We start from the raw sequence: 20537 nt of genomic DNA, 5'->3' as shown, positions 1-20537 counted from the left end.
TTATAAGCTACAAGACTTTCACAAAATCAAATCCCATAAAAAAAAGTGAACCAAAGAAAGAAACTTTTAAAGCTAATGAAACATACAATCTTATAAAATTATTAACAAACTTATTGATTAGAAACTTAAATGTCAAGAGTGAATAGTGCTACCAAAATTAAATTTATTTAGAATCTTCAAATCAAAATTGAAATAATTTCCAGAATCTAGAGAGATAAATTAGAAACAAAATTGAAGTCGATCTTGTGTATTAAGATTGCATATATATCTCAATAATCATGAGAACAATTCCTTGCATAAATAGGCGAGGAGGAGGAGGTGAGATTGTTGGATACAACCATTAACTATACAAGCATGCATCTTTTGTAGCTCACTTGACCAGTGTAAGAGAAAGTTGCAAGTGTGCATGGACAAGGTGTCTCCACTAGCGAGGAATCATATCTACACCACATAAGGTGAGACAACTAACTCAACTAGTCTAAGTAAATTTAAACTTAGTTTGAAAATGTCAAACCTAGTGTTAACTAGTTTGATAATAAGCAAATAATCAACCTAATAGTGTACAACATATCAAATTAAACAATTATAGAAAAATAGATAGGGGGATTTCGTGCAAAAAAGTAACATACACCTTGAAGAACATTCTCAAATACACATGAACCCAATTAATAAGCAACAATAAAACTCTGAGAAAATTAGAACACAAAGACATCATTTTTTTCAAATGAAGAGCTTATGTGAGCTTTTGGATCAATTTAATTATGTCTCCTAAATCATGGGACTTAATTTGCATAAAAAAGTGTGTGGTCATTATCTTTAGCTAACACCCCTTCACACGTGACATGTAAATGTGTTCAAAATAGGGATGGCATACTCAAGCTACTAAAGTAATTTTAGGCATTGATATGACTTGTGGATACCTCTTATTTGGCTCCTCACCAATTCAAGCTAGATTCAATAAAACTTTGGAGGTTTAAAAAAGGAAAAAAAAAAAAAAACTAAAATACATCCACAAGTAGAAAATTATTTGATGTGGAACACAATAATCTTTGAGTCAAACCTCGATGCAAACATGCAACTTCTAACAAGGTTCTCAAAAATATTTTCCTCATATTAACTACTTATGTGATCAAGTCCTTGTATACTTCATTTGGAACTATGTATTTATGGTATTTTAAAAACCACATTTTCCAATATAACTTATTAATCATATGGGTGATGGGAAATAATTGCAATCAGAGGGAATGATTATGCTTTACTAGGTGGACAAGATATTATGCTCTTGGTCCAAAGGTCGAGTTAAAAGAACTCTATTGTAAATTCTTCTACCAACTTAAATGGGATAATTATTGTGATAGCTAAGGAAAGAATCCTTAATCATATGAGGTAATAGAGTGATGGACAAAAATAATGTAAAGGTTCTATTAGGTAGACCAAACCCATGAATCACGAGGCATGTAGGGACCAATTTTTTTGCTCTTGTGCTTAGGGAAAATGAGGGCACCTCATCATGTCTTTCATTATCTTATTCTTCATTATGGTTAAGGTCATGAGAATTAAGTACCACAAGTTTTTTTCTTCCGTAATCTTAAATATTTATTATCTTATAATACATAATCTCTAGCTAGGATATTGTACGTGTGTGTTCAAAGCACGAGGGAAAAAAACATCTTACTTGGTAAGATACCTATCTAACCTTAGTTATTGGAATTTTGTTTGTCGGGTATATATCCTAGGGATAATTCTAGGAGGAGACAATACAATGACCTCTCTTGGGATCTTCACTTTACTCCCCTTTATCGGTTAGCTCCTATTAGGCTTGTACCTTCTAAATGGTTGTCTTTGTTCATTTCTCGAGAAGCAATTTTGAGAGATTTACTTCTTGAGGGTTGTCCAAATCTAAAATATAGGCAAATTACCTTCTCCTACATCTCCTCTATCCATATATCCTAACATTGTTTGCAAATTAGTTTATTTTTCAATAGTTTCTTCTAAATAATTCATGTTAGAGGAAGTATCTTGTGGGAATTCAATACATGTTATATGTGGTATATTCACTTTTCCAACTCAATTAAAGAGAGGTTAAAAGTTCAAAGTTTATAGGGATCAAGGTATGCATGTTAGAAATTTGGGAACAATGTTCCCCTTGTGATTTGTGACAAGGGCTTAACTCCCTCCTATGTACTATAAGTTGAGTGATTGTATCAGGAATTGATAGATTGGTCTTTTTGTGCAATGACAACCCCACTCTAACAATTGGTATCAGAGCTTGGTCACAGGTTTGAATCCTCAGACCCTTAGGTAACACTGAGGGGGAGAATGTTGGGAATTTGTTTAGTGCTCCGTTCGAGGTTTGTGACAAGGGCTTAATTGTCTATTTTGTACTATAAGTTGAGTGGTTGTATCAAGCATTGATAGTTCAATCTTTTGGTGCAATGACAACCCCACTCTAACAATGCACACCTCCTTTATAGCACATTATCATCTAAAAGTGATAGTTACATATACAAAAAGATTAGACCATAGGTTTACCCATGAGATCATACTCTCTTGTATATTGAAATCAATATAGATAATGAATAGATCACAAACAAGGATTATAGACAACACACTTCTAGTTTATGAAATAGTCTTATAGCACTTCCGAGAGAAAACTATGTAGTCTTTAGATCAACAAATCTGGTCATGAAGATGTTAAGTTTCTTGGAGCTTGGAGCTAGAGCTTGTAACTTACGAAGACAATTCAAAATAAATTGTCCTTCCAAAATTTCAGCTCTAAGTTGTCAATGAAAATGTCTAAGCTCATGAGTTTTCTTCCCCAATTTACTCATGGAATTTCAATGTAAGAAAAAAAAAAGACCCAAGCATAAAGTAGCAGATCAACAATGAGATTTATAATTCAAGTAATTAATTGTCAATGGTGCTTTGAGGTTTTGAGGTCATTGCATTGGCCCTTTACATCTAACAAATTTGAGTGGCAACACAAAAGATACCTCTTACTTGATGAGTACGAGATAATTTCCACAACAAATCAAATTGTGGCGTTGCTATAAGGATTCAACTATGTTTTTTTTTTAGTAAAACACTTGGACCAATGTTTCATGGGTAGTGGTTCACAAAAGCCCATCCCTCATGAGAATGAATTAAACACTCATTGCATCTAGGTGATGTTCACATGAGTGTCAAATTTTCCAATATTTCACCACTATAGGCATCGCCCACATAGGATGAGTCTAAGTGTTTCTTTAGTTTTCATTAGAAATAGGTTCTTATGAACTAATATTAATGAAATATGACTCAAATACTATAGTTGAATCTTGATAGTAGTATTAGCAAACCCAACCTTTTCAATAGATAGGTAGTACTCAAAAGCCTTGTTATGAGAAACACAATGGGAGACCCTTGTTTCGTGTTTCAATAATTGAAATAGGCTTCCTATCATGAATGTCCATTTCTAAGCAACAATTCTCGTTTACCGCTCTTGCTTGCATTTCGTTAATTTTGCTCTTACTGGGTTGCAGTGTTTCTTGAGTTTAGGCATCAGATAGATTAGGTTGTGCTTTATTACCATCCACTTTGGTTAAATTCATTTTTCTACTTAGACAAATATTTACTAGTTCATGTGCACAAAGTGATAGATTGGTAAAGCTGCTTCTTGCAAGCAAAATTGGTGATGTTTAAAAGGATTTGATTGAGAATGAAACAGGGCGATGTTTAAGGGGATCCTGATTGAGTAATAGGAAGTCTCAAGGTAGCTATGTATGCATCAATTGGTGAAATTTGAGTAATATTTAAATGGAATTGATGTCTTGAAAATGAGGACTTCAATTGTCAAGGTAGTAGCATAGTTGCACACTGAATTTTCAATGTTGCATAAAATATTCTAAAAATCACTCAACTGGTATTGTGTATATAAATATATAGGATGCTTGAGAAGGATTTGAAAATAGTGATAATTGGGAAAGGTTTAAGCAAGCCCTCACATTGAATTGTGATTTCTAGGTAATGTATAAACAAGTAATGGAAGTCTCAGGCGGCTAAGTGAATTGATCACGAGTATTTTGTAAATTTTTGTGAACATCAAAATAGATTCTTAAAGTTTGAAGACATTATAACATGAAACTTGCCATGCAACTTTGCATGTAGTGTAATGACATAGTTAGAATCATTAATAGCATTGTGGTATAATCCATGTGTTTATCCACCTTATCATTGATCACCCTCAAGAACTTGCACATATTTTAAAAATATTGTTTTTAATGCGGGAATTCAAAATCATGTAAATAGAAATGTTTTCCTGTTAGCTTTCCACTAAAAAAGAGAAGACCCACAAGAAATTGGGGATATTAGAAAAATGTTTTTGAACTTGAAACTTTGATATATACATTACAAATTATAAGAGTGAACTTTTTACATGTTGGCTCGGTGCAATAAGATTTAGCTCAGATGAAATATGTGGCATGCTTTGCATCTAGTATCTATATATTCTTTGTATGCAACAAAAATAATGTTTTCGACTAAAAGAGGTAAAAAGTTTATAAAGATAAAAATAAATATAAAAGGAGAACTCAACAAGGAACTCTATCCCATTCAACAAGATCATCAAATTTATGAGATAAATGAGGACCCACAACCACCGGGACCCTTCCCTAAAGAAGAAACTTGAGGCAATTGTAAATAGCAAGATCTCTAAGGGCCATACCTCCATCTTTCGATTACTTGCAAGGGATTTAATATCTCTTACTTCCACTTTGTGTTAAGTAAGTCGTGCTTAAATAATCTTGTATCATCGAATATTATGATGTGAAACAAAACAAAACATTACACCTAGGCATACAATAGTAGATGAACATTAACCATCTCTTGGGATTCAAAGTCATTGTGTTTCCCTTCACTTGAGATGAATTAGTGTCAAGGTTTATGTGGCAATATACATAGACCCATTTCATATTATTCAGAAATATAACTCCTCCTTGATTTAGCAAGTCGCTAATTCTTGGATGAGAGAATCACCAAATCTTATTAAACATAAATTCAAAATATTGGATGAGATTTTTAGCATATCGTTTCTCAAATATAGGACGGTCATTCTTAAACATCACAAACGAAAATGAAAGTCAAGCCTGAAAAAATAAGTCAACTTTGACTATTTAACACTTTTAGTCTACAAATAAAGCTTTAGTGTGATGTTTAATTCATCAGACTCAGTATGTACCGTGACGAAGCAGTCTTGTCAGTACAAAGAAAATCTTTAGGCAGATAAAGGTAAAGGTAATCTGATTCCACCCGATTAAATGTCTCCTCGATCCAAAATGTGTGAAACACTGTTTATTATTAAGGATTTTATGTTTTACTTCTGAATATCAGCTTCATATGATGGAATCCTACCTATCTTTCCATTGTATCTAGCATCGATAACTGCTAGGGAAAAATGTGTTCTTAATGATATTTGAAGTAATTTTTGATGCATTTGAAACCAGGTCCCGAAGTGAGGTTTGTGCATGGTCCACCCAGTCTTTGGTGATTTTCTCACTTCAAGGCCTAGAAATTCCTCAAACCAAAAATAAATAAGGAACATTTCTTCCCAAAGGTTTTAATTTTATTCGGCTTTCCATGGTACCAAACTGTGTGTGGCGTACTTGTAGCAACCTGAACTTCAGCCTCAAAAAATGTCTGAAATTTAAATGTCTTGAATAAGACCTTATACTCTTTGCTCTTTAGATCTCTTCCGTTAAAAAATTATAAGCGATCCATATGAAGAGTCAAGATGCAATTGCATGAGATTTTTTCCCGACATGTAACTTCACGTGTAGTGTAATGACAGAATTAGCATTCAAAATCGCAAAAGCCATTAATGAAGCACTCGGTTATCAACCATATATGGTATTCAATCCTAGAAACTTGCACAAAATTTTAAAAAATGTTCCTTTAAAATACGGTATTCATTGTCACGTACACTAGTACGGAATGACAACGGAAAATAGTTTGCTTGTCATTTTGTCCTTCCACCAAAGAAGGACCCTCAAAAGATTGGGAAAAGAAGATTGCTTGTAAAGATAAACTTTGACATAGACTTTACAAATGTACATAATGATATATATATATATACATTACAAACTTTTACAATTTATAAGTGAAACCTACAGTATGCTACATATACAGGAGAATTGTCCATAAAGTTGAACTTTGTAGACACTAAACACTCCTTTAATTCTAAGTGAAACCTACAGTATGCTCCATCTCCAAGAACTAAGAAAGAGAACACTCATTAATTTAACAGGATGGGAAGTTGCTTGATGTTTCTCAATCATCAAGCCAATCCAGAGTAAATTGCGCCTCCACAATTTCAACCCTAAGATCAGGGATAGAAGAGGCCTTAACTCTCAGCCACTGGTGCCCAATCTTCTCATCACAGATGACATGTTTCAGAGAGCTTAGTCCGCAAACACTTTTAGGCAACCTCTTCAAACGAGAACACTCCCTCATATCAAACTCTTTCAATTTCTTGAGTTGACATATTTCCTCTGGAAGTTCTTTCAAGCCCTCACAGAGTGAAATGTCTAGAAATTCCAGCTGCCCAAGTTTTCCAACGGATGCAGGAAGCTCTTTCAAGCCTGGTAATGCTGATAATCTTAACATTCTTACAGAACTCAGATTTTCAAGATCATATGGCAACTTTTGAACCAGATGGCAGTTGGTTATAGACCATATGCGAGCAGAAGGCATATGACAGATGTCAAGTGGCCATTTCTCCAAATCGCTGCAGTGGTCTAGGTTAAATTCTTGTAGATTGGTGTTGCTGAATGTGGAAATATTTCCAAACCGTTCACATAAACTTAGAGAGAGTTTGTCTAGTTTCTGTATTACTTTAATCTCTTTTAAAAAAGAGGGCGCATCCAACTTCTCCAAGCGAACAGTCCTGAGCTGAGCGAGTGAAGATAGAGCATCTAAACCTTTAATTGTGGTTCTCTTTGAACTCAAATTACACAACATTAAAAATTTCAGTTTTTTCATGGTTTTAAGAAATGGTGGTAGAAAGTATTCGCTTGCAGAAAAGTGTACCATCAGAACCTCTGCCTCTGGAAAGTCCATCGGATACCACTGATTTTCAGCCATAGAACCTGCAATAGTTCAATCATATATACAATTGAATTAGAAAATATTTTAGTGGTCAAGAATACCGGCAGTTAAAGTAAAGAATTTATATCAAAGCTATTGCTGTTTCAATAGTATCATTATTCATTATGACAATACACAAAAGCTAAAACATTTTAATAATTTAAGTAGCTTGCATATTATGTCACTCAACAAGTTAGAATATTTGGTCTGAATCGCCTACCTGTGTGAATAGAGACAATTTGAGCATCAAATGGTCTATCATTATGCATCTCCCACTCCCCTGGCAAGCTCAGCTCCTTCCTGGGCATGAATATTCTTTTCCTATGGACTATACTGTCCTGGCTTCCCAAATATATGGCCAAATCTCGCATTATGTCATGCTGGGAAAAGTACAGCTCAGAGGAATCTCCATAAGAGATTGTTGCTTGGCTTCTGATATTACCACAAACAATATTAGCTCAAAGTTTGAAAACAAAACGATGGTAAGAAATTTAACATATATAAAGCTTAGGCAAATACCCTGGGCTGCTGATTAAGTTCAAGAGGTTTTTGCTTGCAAATTCCAATAACATGATAAAGGCATCTTGCCACTCCAGCTTCCGAACATAAACCCAAATGCCCAGCAGTGCATCAGCACAGATTTTCTTGTTCTCTGGAAATATGGCTAAATCTAAGAAGCATTCCCTCGCAACATCATCCAAGAAATCAATACTGGTCTCCAAGCATCTAAACAGCCCTTCTTTGTGATAACTGGATATGGACTGCCCCTGTGAAAGCTTATTCTTTGCATTCAACCAGGCCATATGAGATTCCCCATTTAAAGAGCTCCCAATCACCTTTAGAGCAAGGGGTAAGCCCTTACATTCAGCTTGCACCTGCCATTCATTTAGATCGGTTTTTTATTAGCGTCCAAAGGAAGCTCTGTAAAAAATGAAAAGAACGAAAAAGAAAGCGATATTTTTGTGATTTTAACTGCATAAATAACTTCCTGCAAGTACTAGTCTAATTGAACTATCAATAACTGCAAGTTCTTATAGCTTAAAAACAAAAAAGCATATTATTCATCCTATTTTTGTTGTTGGACTTATTTGATTCTCAAAGAAGCTTTAGGCTTTTTAATATTTTTAGTTTCAAGGTAAGAAAAGGCTATACCTCCATGACTAGATTTGCAACTGCCGTACTCGGAATTGATGTCTGTCCAAAAGCAGAGAAGCAGAAAAGCGAGAGAGCGTCCTTGTGACCCAACAATGGCAACTGACATAGTTGAGTACAGGGGTTTAGGGGGATGGTAGAACTGTCTCTCGTTGTGACAATAGTTTTGTACCCTGGCGCTTCAAATAGTAGTTCCTCCAAGTGAGCCCTGGACCAGACATCATCTAATATCATCAGGGTCCGCTTGTATTGAGTAGAAAGCTGCTGCTTTAGCTGTATGCGCGCATCTTCTACATTCTGAAACTCGGGCTTCTTCCTTCCAACGATCTTCTCCCACATTCTCTCTATAATTCCCTGCAGATTTGGAGACTTTGAAACAGTGATAAAATGTACATTTCCAAAATAACCTGATGTCACAGAAGAAAACAATTGTTTTTCAGTAGGCTGCAAAACAAAAATGATTGGAAATTTAAGAGCATACAAATTCATCACTAGAAATGGTAGGCCGGCCCACACAACCTGATGAAATGTACATTTCCACAATAACCTGATGTCCGAAAAATTTCCTTCAGATTTGAATATGCGAAACAATAATGAAATGCACATTTCCTGATGCGCAGCATTGCCCACAGAAAAGATCAATAAATTTTCAGTATGTTGGAACATAACATATAAGTTTTTACAATTCACAATGCTGCTCAATAGTTAATCAACATTTCAGATTACATTCATGTTGATGAAAAAACTGCATTACAATCAAAACCAGAAATAATATATTATCGCTCTGTATCCTAAACCAGAGAATCAAGAAAACAAATCATGATTGGCAATCTAAGCGAGTGCACATTTAGTACGGGAAATGTTTGGCTGACCCACGTGAAAAACAGCTCAGGAACAGAGAATTTGAAAATGCCACAAACGAAATGGTACAATTCAACAAACACTATTACTTTTCTCATTTATCTGACGCACAACCTAAATGAAATGTCAAGAGATTTAATAGTAAATATCCACTGAAACTTACGAATAGTGGAACAATCATATAGGCATGTAGACTACATGTCCTAACGATCTTAGCCTTAGAAGTCCACATATCAAGTTTAACCTCGATGACCTAAACACCAAAGCCGTTCAACCAAAATCTCAGCTATTGATGGGATGGGCCAAAAACGTTCACCGATTTCCTCAAAGGACTAGAACATTAGTAAAAATGACAAAGAAACATCATGATCGAAAACCTAAGTGTACATATTAAACGCAAGAATTTGTTGGCCGACCCACATGAGAAACACCTTAGGAACAGCGAATGCGTAAAGGATCACAAACTGAATAGTGCAATTCAACAAACACAACTACTTTCCTCACTTATATGACAATATCCAGAGCCATTGCACACTCTATATGAAACGCCACGAGATTTTAATTTTGAAATCCTATACCAATTGAAGCTGAAGATCAGGGGAACAATTGCCTAGGCGTGTCCACTATTGCCTTAAATGAACACAGATCAGTTTAACCTCGATGACATAAACAGCAAAAACCTTTGCCCAAAATCTAAGGCATTGAGGAGATGGGCCAAAAACAATTTAACAGTCTCCTCAAAGGATTGGAATAATAGTAAAAAGCGACAAGAAAATTCATGACTGAAGATTTAAGAGTGTACAGATTAAACAGAGGAAATGGTAGGCCTACCCACATGAACACCTCAAGAACAGCAAATATGTGAGATTGCAAACTAAATGATGCAATTCGACAAACAATAGTACTTTTCTCACTTATCTGACTCAATACAAAGTTATTGCTATGCGCCCTATATAAAACGTCATGAGAACTAATTTTGGAACTCTGCACCCATTGAAACTAATGAACAGGGGAAAAATTGCCCTAAAGGATGATACTAGCACAGATCAATTTACCCTTGACCACCTTAGCATAATAGTCCTTTGCCCAAAATCTTAATGCATTTTTAATAATAGGCCTAAAAAAATTCAGTGGCTTAAAGAAACGTCAAAAATAAGAAGAAAGAAGAAAGAAACATTACCTTTGATATGGGGATCACTGCAGAGAGCTGAGGCCAAAGTAGTTTTCCCACCACCCCCCATACAATGAACCCCAACAACCGACACCTCGCTCTTTAACAAAATCTCCTTCAAATCCTCAACAGGCTTCTCCAATCCCGCATAAAACCGAGACTTCACAGGAAGATTACTTAGAGCGGGCCATTTATCAGACTCTTCCAGTTCAGTTGTTTGACACAGGTTACCTAAACTCATTTGCTGTTGAATCATGTTATTCAGCGTACTACTTGTATCTGGAGGCTGCAATTCCTTGTACATATCTTTCAGGGCTGCCACAAGATTTCTAGCATCTGACTCCATTTGGTTTGGGATGGAGACCATAAAGCCATTGATCTCCTCTTCTAGCTTGACTATCTGTGCAGCATATCTACGCCTACAAAATACATTTGAAGAGCCAATGCTCTCACAAGATTTAACCAGCTCTGAGCCCCTAATAAGAGTGTTTAAAAACTGGTGAAAAGTGGGATTTTGCTGATCTATGGGTAATTGCAGGTCAGGTTCACAAAATTGTTGGATAGCTGGGATTAGGGATTTCAGCAGGGAATCGGCTCTGGCATACACAACATTTCTATTGAAGCTCTCCATTCTGTATATTGCTAAAACCGAAAAAGTCAGTAAGAGATTTTAGATACTGTTAAGGAATTCTATAACTCAAGCGAAATCTTAACCTTCTTAGCTGGTTATTGCTGTAGCTTTGATGTTTCTCTCGTTGGAAAGTTTGAAGGCATAGCTCAGGCATATTTATAGGCAAATAACTCGATTTCTCAGAAGCCCAACACGAATCTTGTCATGCAAGACACGTCAGTGGATAGGTATAAATGTAGGTCACGTGTGAAAATAAAGCAAACAAAACAATTTGTAGTGCAAATCGTTCGTCTGTTTAATTTAAGTTATAATGCGCGCCCTTTGATTACCTGCCATGTGTCTGATACACAGAATTAAGTAAGAGGAAAGGAAATAGAAGAAGTTTCCCTATTCAGATAGTTTTGGTCAAACTGTGTATCAAAAACCGACAGCAGAGATCTCTGGATAAAGGAGGGGACTATTCGCCGCGTCATGTCGGTTTACGTTTCTAATGCGTCGGAAGACGATGGCGTAATTGCTTTGCAAAGCCAAAAGGTCAAATAAATCCTCGAAGATTCCGACCGGTATCCGGGAAGCGGCACAGACCCCTCCCTATCTTTTCTTACAGTATGAGGGTCGCCTGGAGCTCGCTTTCAGACTCTTTATCTTCTTTGTCGGAATTGATGTATCGGCTATATTTTAAGGTGCGAAGCTACTGCATTCTTTCTTCTACGATGGTAAGAAATTGTATTCATATATTTTCGTTGTGAGGAAGCTATTGGTAATTACCTAGAATGCGCAAACAGTTTGAACATCGTGCATTATATATTAAATAGTTAAATTTGACTTTTGAAAAAAAAAACTGTGATGTTACTTTCTATGTATTTTTCCTTTACAATAAAGTGTTATTGGATTTTTTTTTTTTAAATTATTTTTTTAAAATAACATTTTTTGAATTTGCATTCATGTCGTTCAGTTTGACTCAAAAAAGCTACACATTTGAATCTTGATAGCAATATTATAATTTGACTTGTTTTAGAAAATATCTCCTACTTATCGAATGCATTTTTTTCTTTACGATGAAAAGCAATAGGATTCTTGTTTCTATAATGATTGGAAATTGCACCCATACATTTCGTTTTTAAAGTGAAGCTATTGTATTCTTTCTTTTATAATGCACGTGAATTGCATCCATGCATTTTCCTCTTGGAGTGGGAAGCTACTTCATTATTTCTTCTATTTTGGTTGCAAATTGCATCCATGCATTTCCTTCTTAATGAGGGAAAATTGTGTCTTTGTGTTTTCCTCCTAGAGAGGGAAGCTAGTTGATTCTTTCTTCTATGATTGTTGGAAATTACATCCATGTATTTTTCCTTATGGGGAACCTACAAGATTCTTTCCCTTGAGTATGGTAGTCATGCATTGGAAATTACATCTATGAACTTCTCCTTTAGAATAGAAAGCTAATAGATTCTTTCTTTTATAATGGTTGAAAATTGCACCCACATATTTCCTCTTAGAATGAGAAGCTACTAGGTTCATTCTTTTATAATGGTTGAAAATTGCATTCATGAATTTCCCCCTCATGACAGGAAGTTACTAGATTTTTTTTCCCTTGAAATTGCATTCATGCATTATGATGGAAATTGTATTTATGCATTATGGTGGAAATTCCATCCATGCATTTTCTTCTACATTATTTTTAGTGTAATAATTAACATGAAAGAGATGTCTAAGAGAATTTTATTTGTATAGATTTTTAACAATTTTTAGTTTATTTTTAAAATTGAAAAATGTTAGAAAGATTTAGGTAACTATCACACACTTATTCACTATTTAACCTTTTAATCATAAAATTCTAAACATCAATTTTCTTTTACTGATGTCTGTTGTATCATCAATTAGTTTACCAGTATGAAATAACTTATTGCCTATTATTGGAATGCAAAGTAATAAACTTGTAGCATGAACAATTACACACACAACACATGACTTGGTATTTTGGTCTCACATAACATCCTTGCTTAGAGGGAAAAAATGTAGTGGGGATGGTGCCCACAACTCATCATTGTAGCAAAAAGTAGTTCGATTAAGAACTTACAATAATGTCATCTTTTGAATGACTTCACCTTGTTAGGAGTAACTAAAGACCTGTTAGAAGTATATGCAGTCCTGTTAAAGACTAATCTATTAAGTGATTTTATCCCACTTATGCACTGTTCACCCTGTCAAAGGATTTACAATAAGTTTGAATGGGAACTTCTAAGTTTAGTTTAAGATAACTTGATTAAAGGATTTCACAATCTTGTTGCTAAACTATTGGAATAAATTAACAAGTATTTTGAAAAGCTTGTCAGTTTCGTTTCTCTTCAACTACTTTTCCTTGTGATTGCTCTACAATTTTGTAACTTTTCTCTGGTTTGTCAACCTCCCCCCCCTCTCTCACATCATTCTTGACTTTTTCTTTTATACCTACATATGATTCCTTTTCCTTTCATACTTGCCAAAACCTAATTAGGGCTCCATGAGACTTTCTCCTGAATCTTCCATAAACCGTTTCAACCTTTAGATGTTGTCTTCAAATCTTGCTTTGTCATCCCTAGTAAAACTTTATTTTCCTTCATTATTCCTTGAATTCAACATTGAAATCACTTCACCTATTCCTATAAATCATTTTCTATGATTCCTTGACTCATGTCCTTCACTTATTCTTATGTCCAAATTCAATCAATCTCTTGTTGTGATGTTTGCACCTCTTATTTTTCTAAAAAGTTTGTTCATTTATCTATTCATCTAGTTTGTTGTTTACTGATAATTCTCCTTTGTTCCAAATAGATTTGTACATATCTTATGTACCAATAACTATATTGTTCTCTAGTAACATTCTTCTTCTTTCCTTTACTAATATCGTCTTCCATTCTCTAATATGACTTATTTGTTTACCTATTTTGTTAACTTGTTTAACTACTGTCTCCTCATTAGTCATCTTATACTCCTTTGTGATTTATCTTGTTTATGTGATTTGCCACCAACGAAAACTATATTCAAAATCTTTATTAGTAACTTATAGAAGATTTTGTTAAGTAAGAAAAAATAACATTTATATTAAAAAAATACTTTTAAAAACTGTCTTTATGGCACAAGCCTTAAAGGAGCAATGAGAGAAAACATCTATACCAAGTCATTACATAAAAAAATTATTTTGTATTTTTAATCTCATCATTTAATAGTTTTGTTCATTTGTTGGCTTAAAAACTAAAACAACTTCAAGGTTTCTAAAAGTTAAATTTAAAATGGGATTTAAGTCAAAATTTTAATGTCTAATTATATGAGGATTTAACTTACAAGATTGTTAATTTGCAACAAAAAGAATTCATTTATATTATAGGAGCCTTTTTCAAATCTTTTTGAAAAGAGATTTTAGTAATCACTTTTAGATGTTGTCAAAATAAATTAGCAACTTTTTTGAGATTTAGTGTCTTTTTAAGAGTTTAGTGAATTTAATTTTAGATTTTAATGATTTGTTTGGATGTTCTTGTAGGAGATTAGAAAGCTTTAGTGAGTTATTATAATTTCTTGAGATGTTCTTAAGTTGCATGTAATTGGTTTAGAAGGTGATAATTAGAAAGTAGTAGATTTGTATTGATTTAGATTTTTGAGGGAACTCTAAAGGAGATATAAGGATTCATTTTTTCAACTATAAGGAAGTTGGACGAAGATTAATGAAAGAAAGTCATTACTCCCATTTCTTGAACTCTTTGTATTTGTTGTTTTTTAAGAAATTTTTTCAATATTATTGATAAATTTTTTGTAGTAAATTTGAATGCATTAATTTTAAATAATCTAAAATTATGACTATCAATTCACATATTATAGTCATATCACTAGAGGAGCATTCATAAAACATCAACATTACATCAATCACTTAATTTCATGCTATAGAAATCATTATATTTTTCATTATTTTATAGTGTTCATATTTAGAACTTACTCAAATGAGAACATTCCTATTCTACTATAAGAAATAAATCCTTCTAACAATATAGAACATCCTAAGGCTACAAGAGCATATGCCATGCCAAACCAAATAATGAAGATGTCAAATGAAGATAAAGTGCAACTAAAGGAGTTTGAGGCATAGTAAAAGGAAATGATGCTACTACTGATAGTCAAATAATACCTTTTATTTGTGATACATTTTCTATAAATTCTATTGTTTAATCTACTTATGTATTAGCCAAATAGACATGAATCTAACTTTAAGCTAATTAAAAGTTCAAATCCTAATAATATATGAATAATAGGATCCCTAAGCAGCCCATGATCCACTAATGATTTAGCCAAATTCAATTAACTTAATGATTCCTCAAGTGATCTTAGAATAATGTTAATGACGTGGCAAATATTATTGAAACACTTTAAGTCTCATGGAAACACTTTGAGTGTATCTCAAAATAGTATCTTAAAATATAGAAAAAGTTATAGATCTATTCAGTACCTCTTTGAAAATAAATAGATTGTTAGTTTAGAATTATATGATATATATTACAAAGCTTCCAACAATGTAATGACATTTAATATCAACTAGGCTTAGAGGTTTCTATATGTTTGAAAAGTACTATGCAACCAACTCTTGAGAAGTAAATTCCAAGATAGTTGATGATGATGTTAAAGTACAACTATTGACATACCTTAGGAAATATTTCTTGATGGATATAGTCATAGTTGTTTTTTCAAGCTACATCAAATACACTACTATTAAGAAGAAAATCTAGATTCAATAAGTGATAATATTTAGTTAGCCTTGACCATATGCTACCATATAATTACAAAGAAAAGATGTTAACTTGTACAAGGAAAAAAACATGTTTTATAATATAGAGAATCCTAAAGACATAAAAGATGAGGTATATAGTGAATCTAAATTGATTGATTTTGTTGGATATTATGATGATGTTGTTGAAAATCTCACCATTCCTAATGTATCATTTCAACCTCAATGTCTAAAAAGAATGGCATATGACATTTATGCATTTTGATGGTGTGTGTTCAAAAGAAGGAAAAAGGTGTAAGCATTGTATTGGTGTCATCAAATTATATAAAATATGAAATCACTTTTAGATAGAATCTTAAATGTGCTAACAATGTGTCCATATATGAAGTATTGTTTATTTTCTTAAAAATAGCTTCCAAACATGAGATTAAGTGCATAAAATTCCATAGTTTCTATACTCATAGTATCCTAGATTAGAGATGAAAGAAGAATAGGACGATCGTAAACACAATAGAAATATTATTCCTTTAACATCAAATCGATATAATATATGTAAAGAAATGAAATGACTAACAATCTCTCTTTATAAACGAAACCATAAGAATTCCAGTGATATATATATATATATATATATATATATATATATATATATATATATATATATATATATATATAAAGAAGACATTGAAGTTATTATAAACTTACTAAAACAACTATTAGAATGATACACCCTATTTATTAAATCAAACAAGCAAAGAAGTCTAGATGTTGAATGTATTATTAAAGAAATATAAGAAATGTTATTCTTTCGGACCATTGCAAATAGACTAACATTCCAATCTTCAGAAGAGTGAACTGAAGAACCCTAGCCAACGCAAAAACCCTATCTTTTATGCATTTTCTCAAGCAATTTAGAGTGGTTTTTTCAGCAAATCTGGCCACCATGGGGGGTTTCTCAACTGCTATCACTAGGCAAAGAGACTTAGGTGACAAGCAAATAGAGGCAACAATTAATGGAATGATAACAACCGGCTACAAGGAACAGAAATCCATAATGGAGGAAAGTGTAACAGCTGGTTGCAAGGAGTAGGAACCCAGAATGGACGGTAACTTTCCCAAACAAATGTGACTAAAATCTGAAGCCCATCTAAAAAATCAAGAGCAGGAAAAAGCAGCTGTACAAGTGGAGTCTAGGCAAAATGTTCAACTCACAAACTCTGTTTCAGAAGGCAAAGATCAAGTTGGGATTAATGAATGTCTTAATTAGAACAATCCTATTGATACAACAATGGATAAAGGGAATGTGGATCCTGATGAGCCTATGGAAGAAGAAAATCAAGGTAAAACCTTAGAAACCCAACTTCCAGATGACATTGTTGAGATTGTGATGTGAATATCAGGATTTAACTGTGTGATTTTGAGTCAAACTCGATGACCCATGTTTCATGAGTAGTGATTCAACATGAATCCATCTCTCATGAGAATAAATGGAACACTTAGCACTCATTGGATCTAGGTGATGCTCACAGGGGTGAAGCACCGGGACTTCCCGGGAGGTCACCCATCCCAGTACTACTCCAGCCTGAGCGCGCTTAACTACGGAGTTTCCTCCACAGTTAAACCCAAAGCTTGCAACCCCATTTGCAAAACCTTCACCAAGTGTTGTGCCTTATGAACCATTCATTAGAAAGCCCCTTAAGCTCATCAACACTTGGTGAAGGTTTTGCAAATGGGGTTGCAAGCTTTGGGTTTAACTGTGGAGGAAACTTCGTAGTTAAGCGCGCTCAGGCTGGAGTAGTACTGGGATGGGTGACCTCCCGGGAAGTCCCGGTGCTTCACCCCTGTGAGCATCACCTAGATCCAATGAGTGCTAAGTGTTCCATTTATTCTCATGAGAGATGGATTCATGTTGAATCACTACTCATGAAACATGGGTCATCGAGTTTGACTCAAAATCACACAGTTAAATCCTGATATTCACATCACAATTTGACTAGCTGTGGAAATCATCTCCTACTTATCAATTAATGAGCTTAAGGGGCTTTCTAATGAATGGTTCATAAGGCACAACACTTGGTGAAGGTTTTGCAAATGGGGTTGCAAGCTTTGGGTTTAACTGTGGAGGAAACTCCGTAGTTAAGCGCGCTCAAGCTGGAGTAGTACTGGGATGGGTGACCTCCCGGGAAGTCCCGGTGCTTCACCCCTGTGAGCATCACCTAGATCCAATGAGTGCTAAGTGTTCCATTTATTCTCATGAGAGATGGATTCATGTTGAATCACTACTCATGAAACATGGGTCATCGAGTTTGACTCAAAATCACACAGTTAAATCCTGATATTCACATCACAATTTGACTAGCTGTGGAAATCATCTCCTACTTATCAATTGTTGAGATTATTGAAGACTATCAAAACAAAACTATCATTTTGTTTTTTCTAAAATGAGTCCCATTTGAATCAGAATTTCATAAATGAGCTAGGCTAAATTGGGAAAGTAGGGGATGGGAGATTGAAACCTTACAAGGTCTGGGGAAAGGATATGTTTCTTGCATGTTTAAACAAAAAGAACATGCTCAAGCTATGCTATAGTATGGCACTTGGGTAATCTGTGGGCAAATTTGTTATTTACAAGCTTGGACATTCAATTTTCACCCTGAAGGTCCTTCTCGCTCACATTATCCAATGTGGGTTGAGTTACCATTTCTTAATCTAGCTTTCAGGCTCTTTTTAAAGGATATTGTAGCCCGGTTGGGTAGAGTAATATGGTGTAAACATAATGCTAATAAGTTTTCAAGACTTCGAGTTCACCCAAGGGCATGTGTTGAAGTAGACCTCAACAATCCATTGCTAGAAAACATTAGACTTTTTGGCCCTAGTTTTGAATTGGTTCAACCATTAGTTTATTTGAATAAGCCAAATGCCTGCTTTTATTATCGAAAAGAAGGACACTTGATTCGTGATTGTCCCATTAGGAAAAGTAAATTAGTACAGCCTCCGCAAAAGTCTACTCCACCCAATAGCCATAGTCCATCATCCACTCAAATGGGGTGCCAGTTGTCTCCTTTTGCCACTAAGACTACTTTTATTCCATCAGATCATCATAATGGTTCTTCTGTTGTTTTGGATACTATTATTTCTTCATGTGAAGATGCATTGATGTCAGATGGTTGGAGAATGGTCAGGAAGAGGAAAGATCCATCCATGTCTTCCTCTTGTTCTTTGATTTGGCCTCGATCCAGAGTCTAGGCACCTTCTCCGGTTGCCTCCCCTAATACTCGTGATATCTCTCTTTCTTCTCACCCCAACTATCCTTCTCCCATTGCTACATCCCTTGAAATACATGTTCCCCTCTTTCGTCTCATCATTCATCTCCTAAACCAAGCATTAACAATTCTATTTCTAGTTCTCACTCTCGTCAATGCTCACGATCTCCCTCTTCTACCAAAGAATGTGATGCCAAAGATGTCGAACTCATCCTAGGTAATAGTTTTAGTGTGTTGGCTCAAGATGACTCAGTCTCTCATGATCATCATGACTTATAAAGTTTTGTCTTCAAATGTTTGAGGGATTTCTCTACCTCCCCGCAAGTACAAGGTGAATGAAATGGTTTCTAAATGGAAGCCTAATGTCCTTTTCCTTTAGGAAGTAAAACTCAATAGCACTAAGCTAGAACTTTCTTTACGCAATGTTTGGAAAGATGCTTCTTTTTGGTACACAGCTCATCTAGATGGTAGGGGAGGGGCTGTTATTGGCCTCGCTCCTTGGGTTGCCAAGTATGTTATTGATAAAGGTGAGGATCCATCTCATAGCTGTGCTTGGGTTCTTACCTTTATCAATAATCAGCTCCTTAGTTTTTGTTCCATTTATGCCCCCAATTTTGCTAAGGAACACATTGAATTATGGAAGTGCATGGCTGACAACCTTCCATCAACAGATTGGGTTTTAGGGGGAGACTTCAATATGGTTGAACATCCTTCTGATCGCAGATGGGTTAAACAAACCAATCTCAGTCATGAAGAATTTAATAGTTGGTTGCTATGCCACAATTCTTTAGGCATGGTTGATTCTATTTATAAAAAACTCTTGTGTTAATCCAATAATTGGTTCACCTAGTGAAACTATAGAACAAGTTATGATAGGAAATTGAGCAGGCTAGACAGATTTTATATATCCCCAATGCTACCTGTGGTTTACAATTTAGTGGGGGTGGGTGTTCAGGTGGACTTATCATCTACTCTTTCTGACCATTATCCTATCCTTTGTAACATTAAGTTGTCTCAAACAGAAAATGTTAATAATTCTCGACCTTTCAAGCTTAATGTTTCACATTTAAAGAATAATGTTTGTATAGAAGCTCTATCAAATATTTAGAACTCCCTCTCTAAACCTGTGAATGGGGAATCTTGGGTTGAATGGTGATGTGCAACTATTTCTCAATGCACTACGTTCTTGCGCTGCTTTGGCAAAAAAATGGCATGGCAACGTAAGCATAAGGAGCGATCACTTGAAGGAAAAGTTGCTTGTGCTAGGAAGCTTTTAAATAATTAGCCTAGTAACATTCACATTCAATCTTCCATTGCTGTTGCAGATGCTGAATTACGCAAAATAGAAAATTACAAGGGATAGGGGGCTAAAATTAGATCAAGACTTCATTGGATTAAAGAAGGCAATAAAGGCACTAAGTATTTCTTGAATTACCTTACCTATAAACATCGAAAAGAAAGAATTGATATGATTAAGGATGAATTTAATATCCCACAGTCTAATCCCTCTGCTATTTGTAATGTTTTCAAGCGTTTCTACGAGAAACTTTTTGAGGATGACTATTGGCAAGATACCCAAGAGGGTCT

General features: G+C 34.6%; 1 protein-coding gene across 1 annotated transcript in view; it reads right to left on the bottom strand.

Annotated features, from left to right (window-relative positions):
• The window catches only part of LOC149560596 (uncharacterized), a 95488-nt gene extending 84432 nt beyond the window's left edge, over window positions 1–11056 (bottom strand). Inside the window, exons 1-5 of the mRNA XM_089827649.1 lie at window positions 10313–11056; window positions 8272–8678; window positions 7639–7994; window positions 7340–7551; window positions 6306–7121 (exon numbers count right to left, since the gene is read on the bottom strand). Coding sequence (XP_089683775.1) covers window positions 6306–7121; window positions 7340–7551; window positions 7639–7994; window positions 8272–8678; window positions 10313–10934 — 2413 coding nt within the window. The 5' untranslated portion in view covers window positions 10935–11056. The remainder of the gene's footprint in view (window positions 1–6305; window positions 7122–7339; window positions 7552–7638; window positions 7995–8271; window positions 8679–10312) is intronic.
• Between the last annotated feature and the right edge of the window lie 9481 nt (window positions 11057–20537).

Source organism: Cupressus sempervirens, chromosome 4 (assembly GCF_028749045.1).
Source record: "Cupressus sempervirens isolate cs-2001-9-10 chromosome 4, ASM2874904v1, whole genome shotgun sequence".
Taxonomy (NCBI): Eukaryota; Viridiplantae; Streptophyta; class Pinopsida; order Cupressales; family Cupressaceae; genus Cupressus; species Cupressus sempervirens.
The sequence above is the reverse complement of the archived record's forward strand: the minus strand, read 5'-3'. Positions and strand labels throughout refer to the sequence as shown.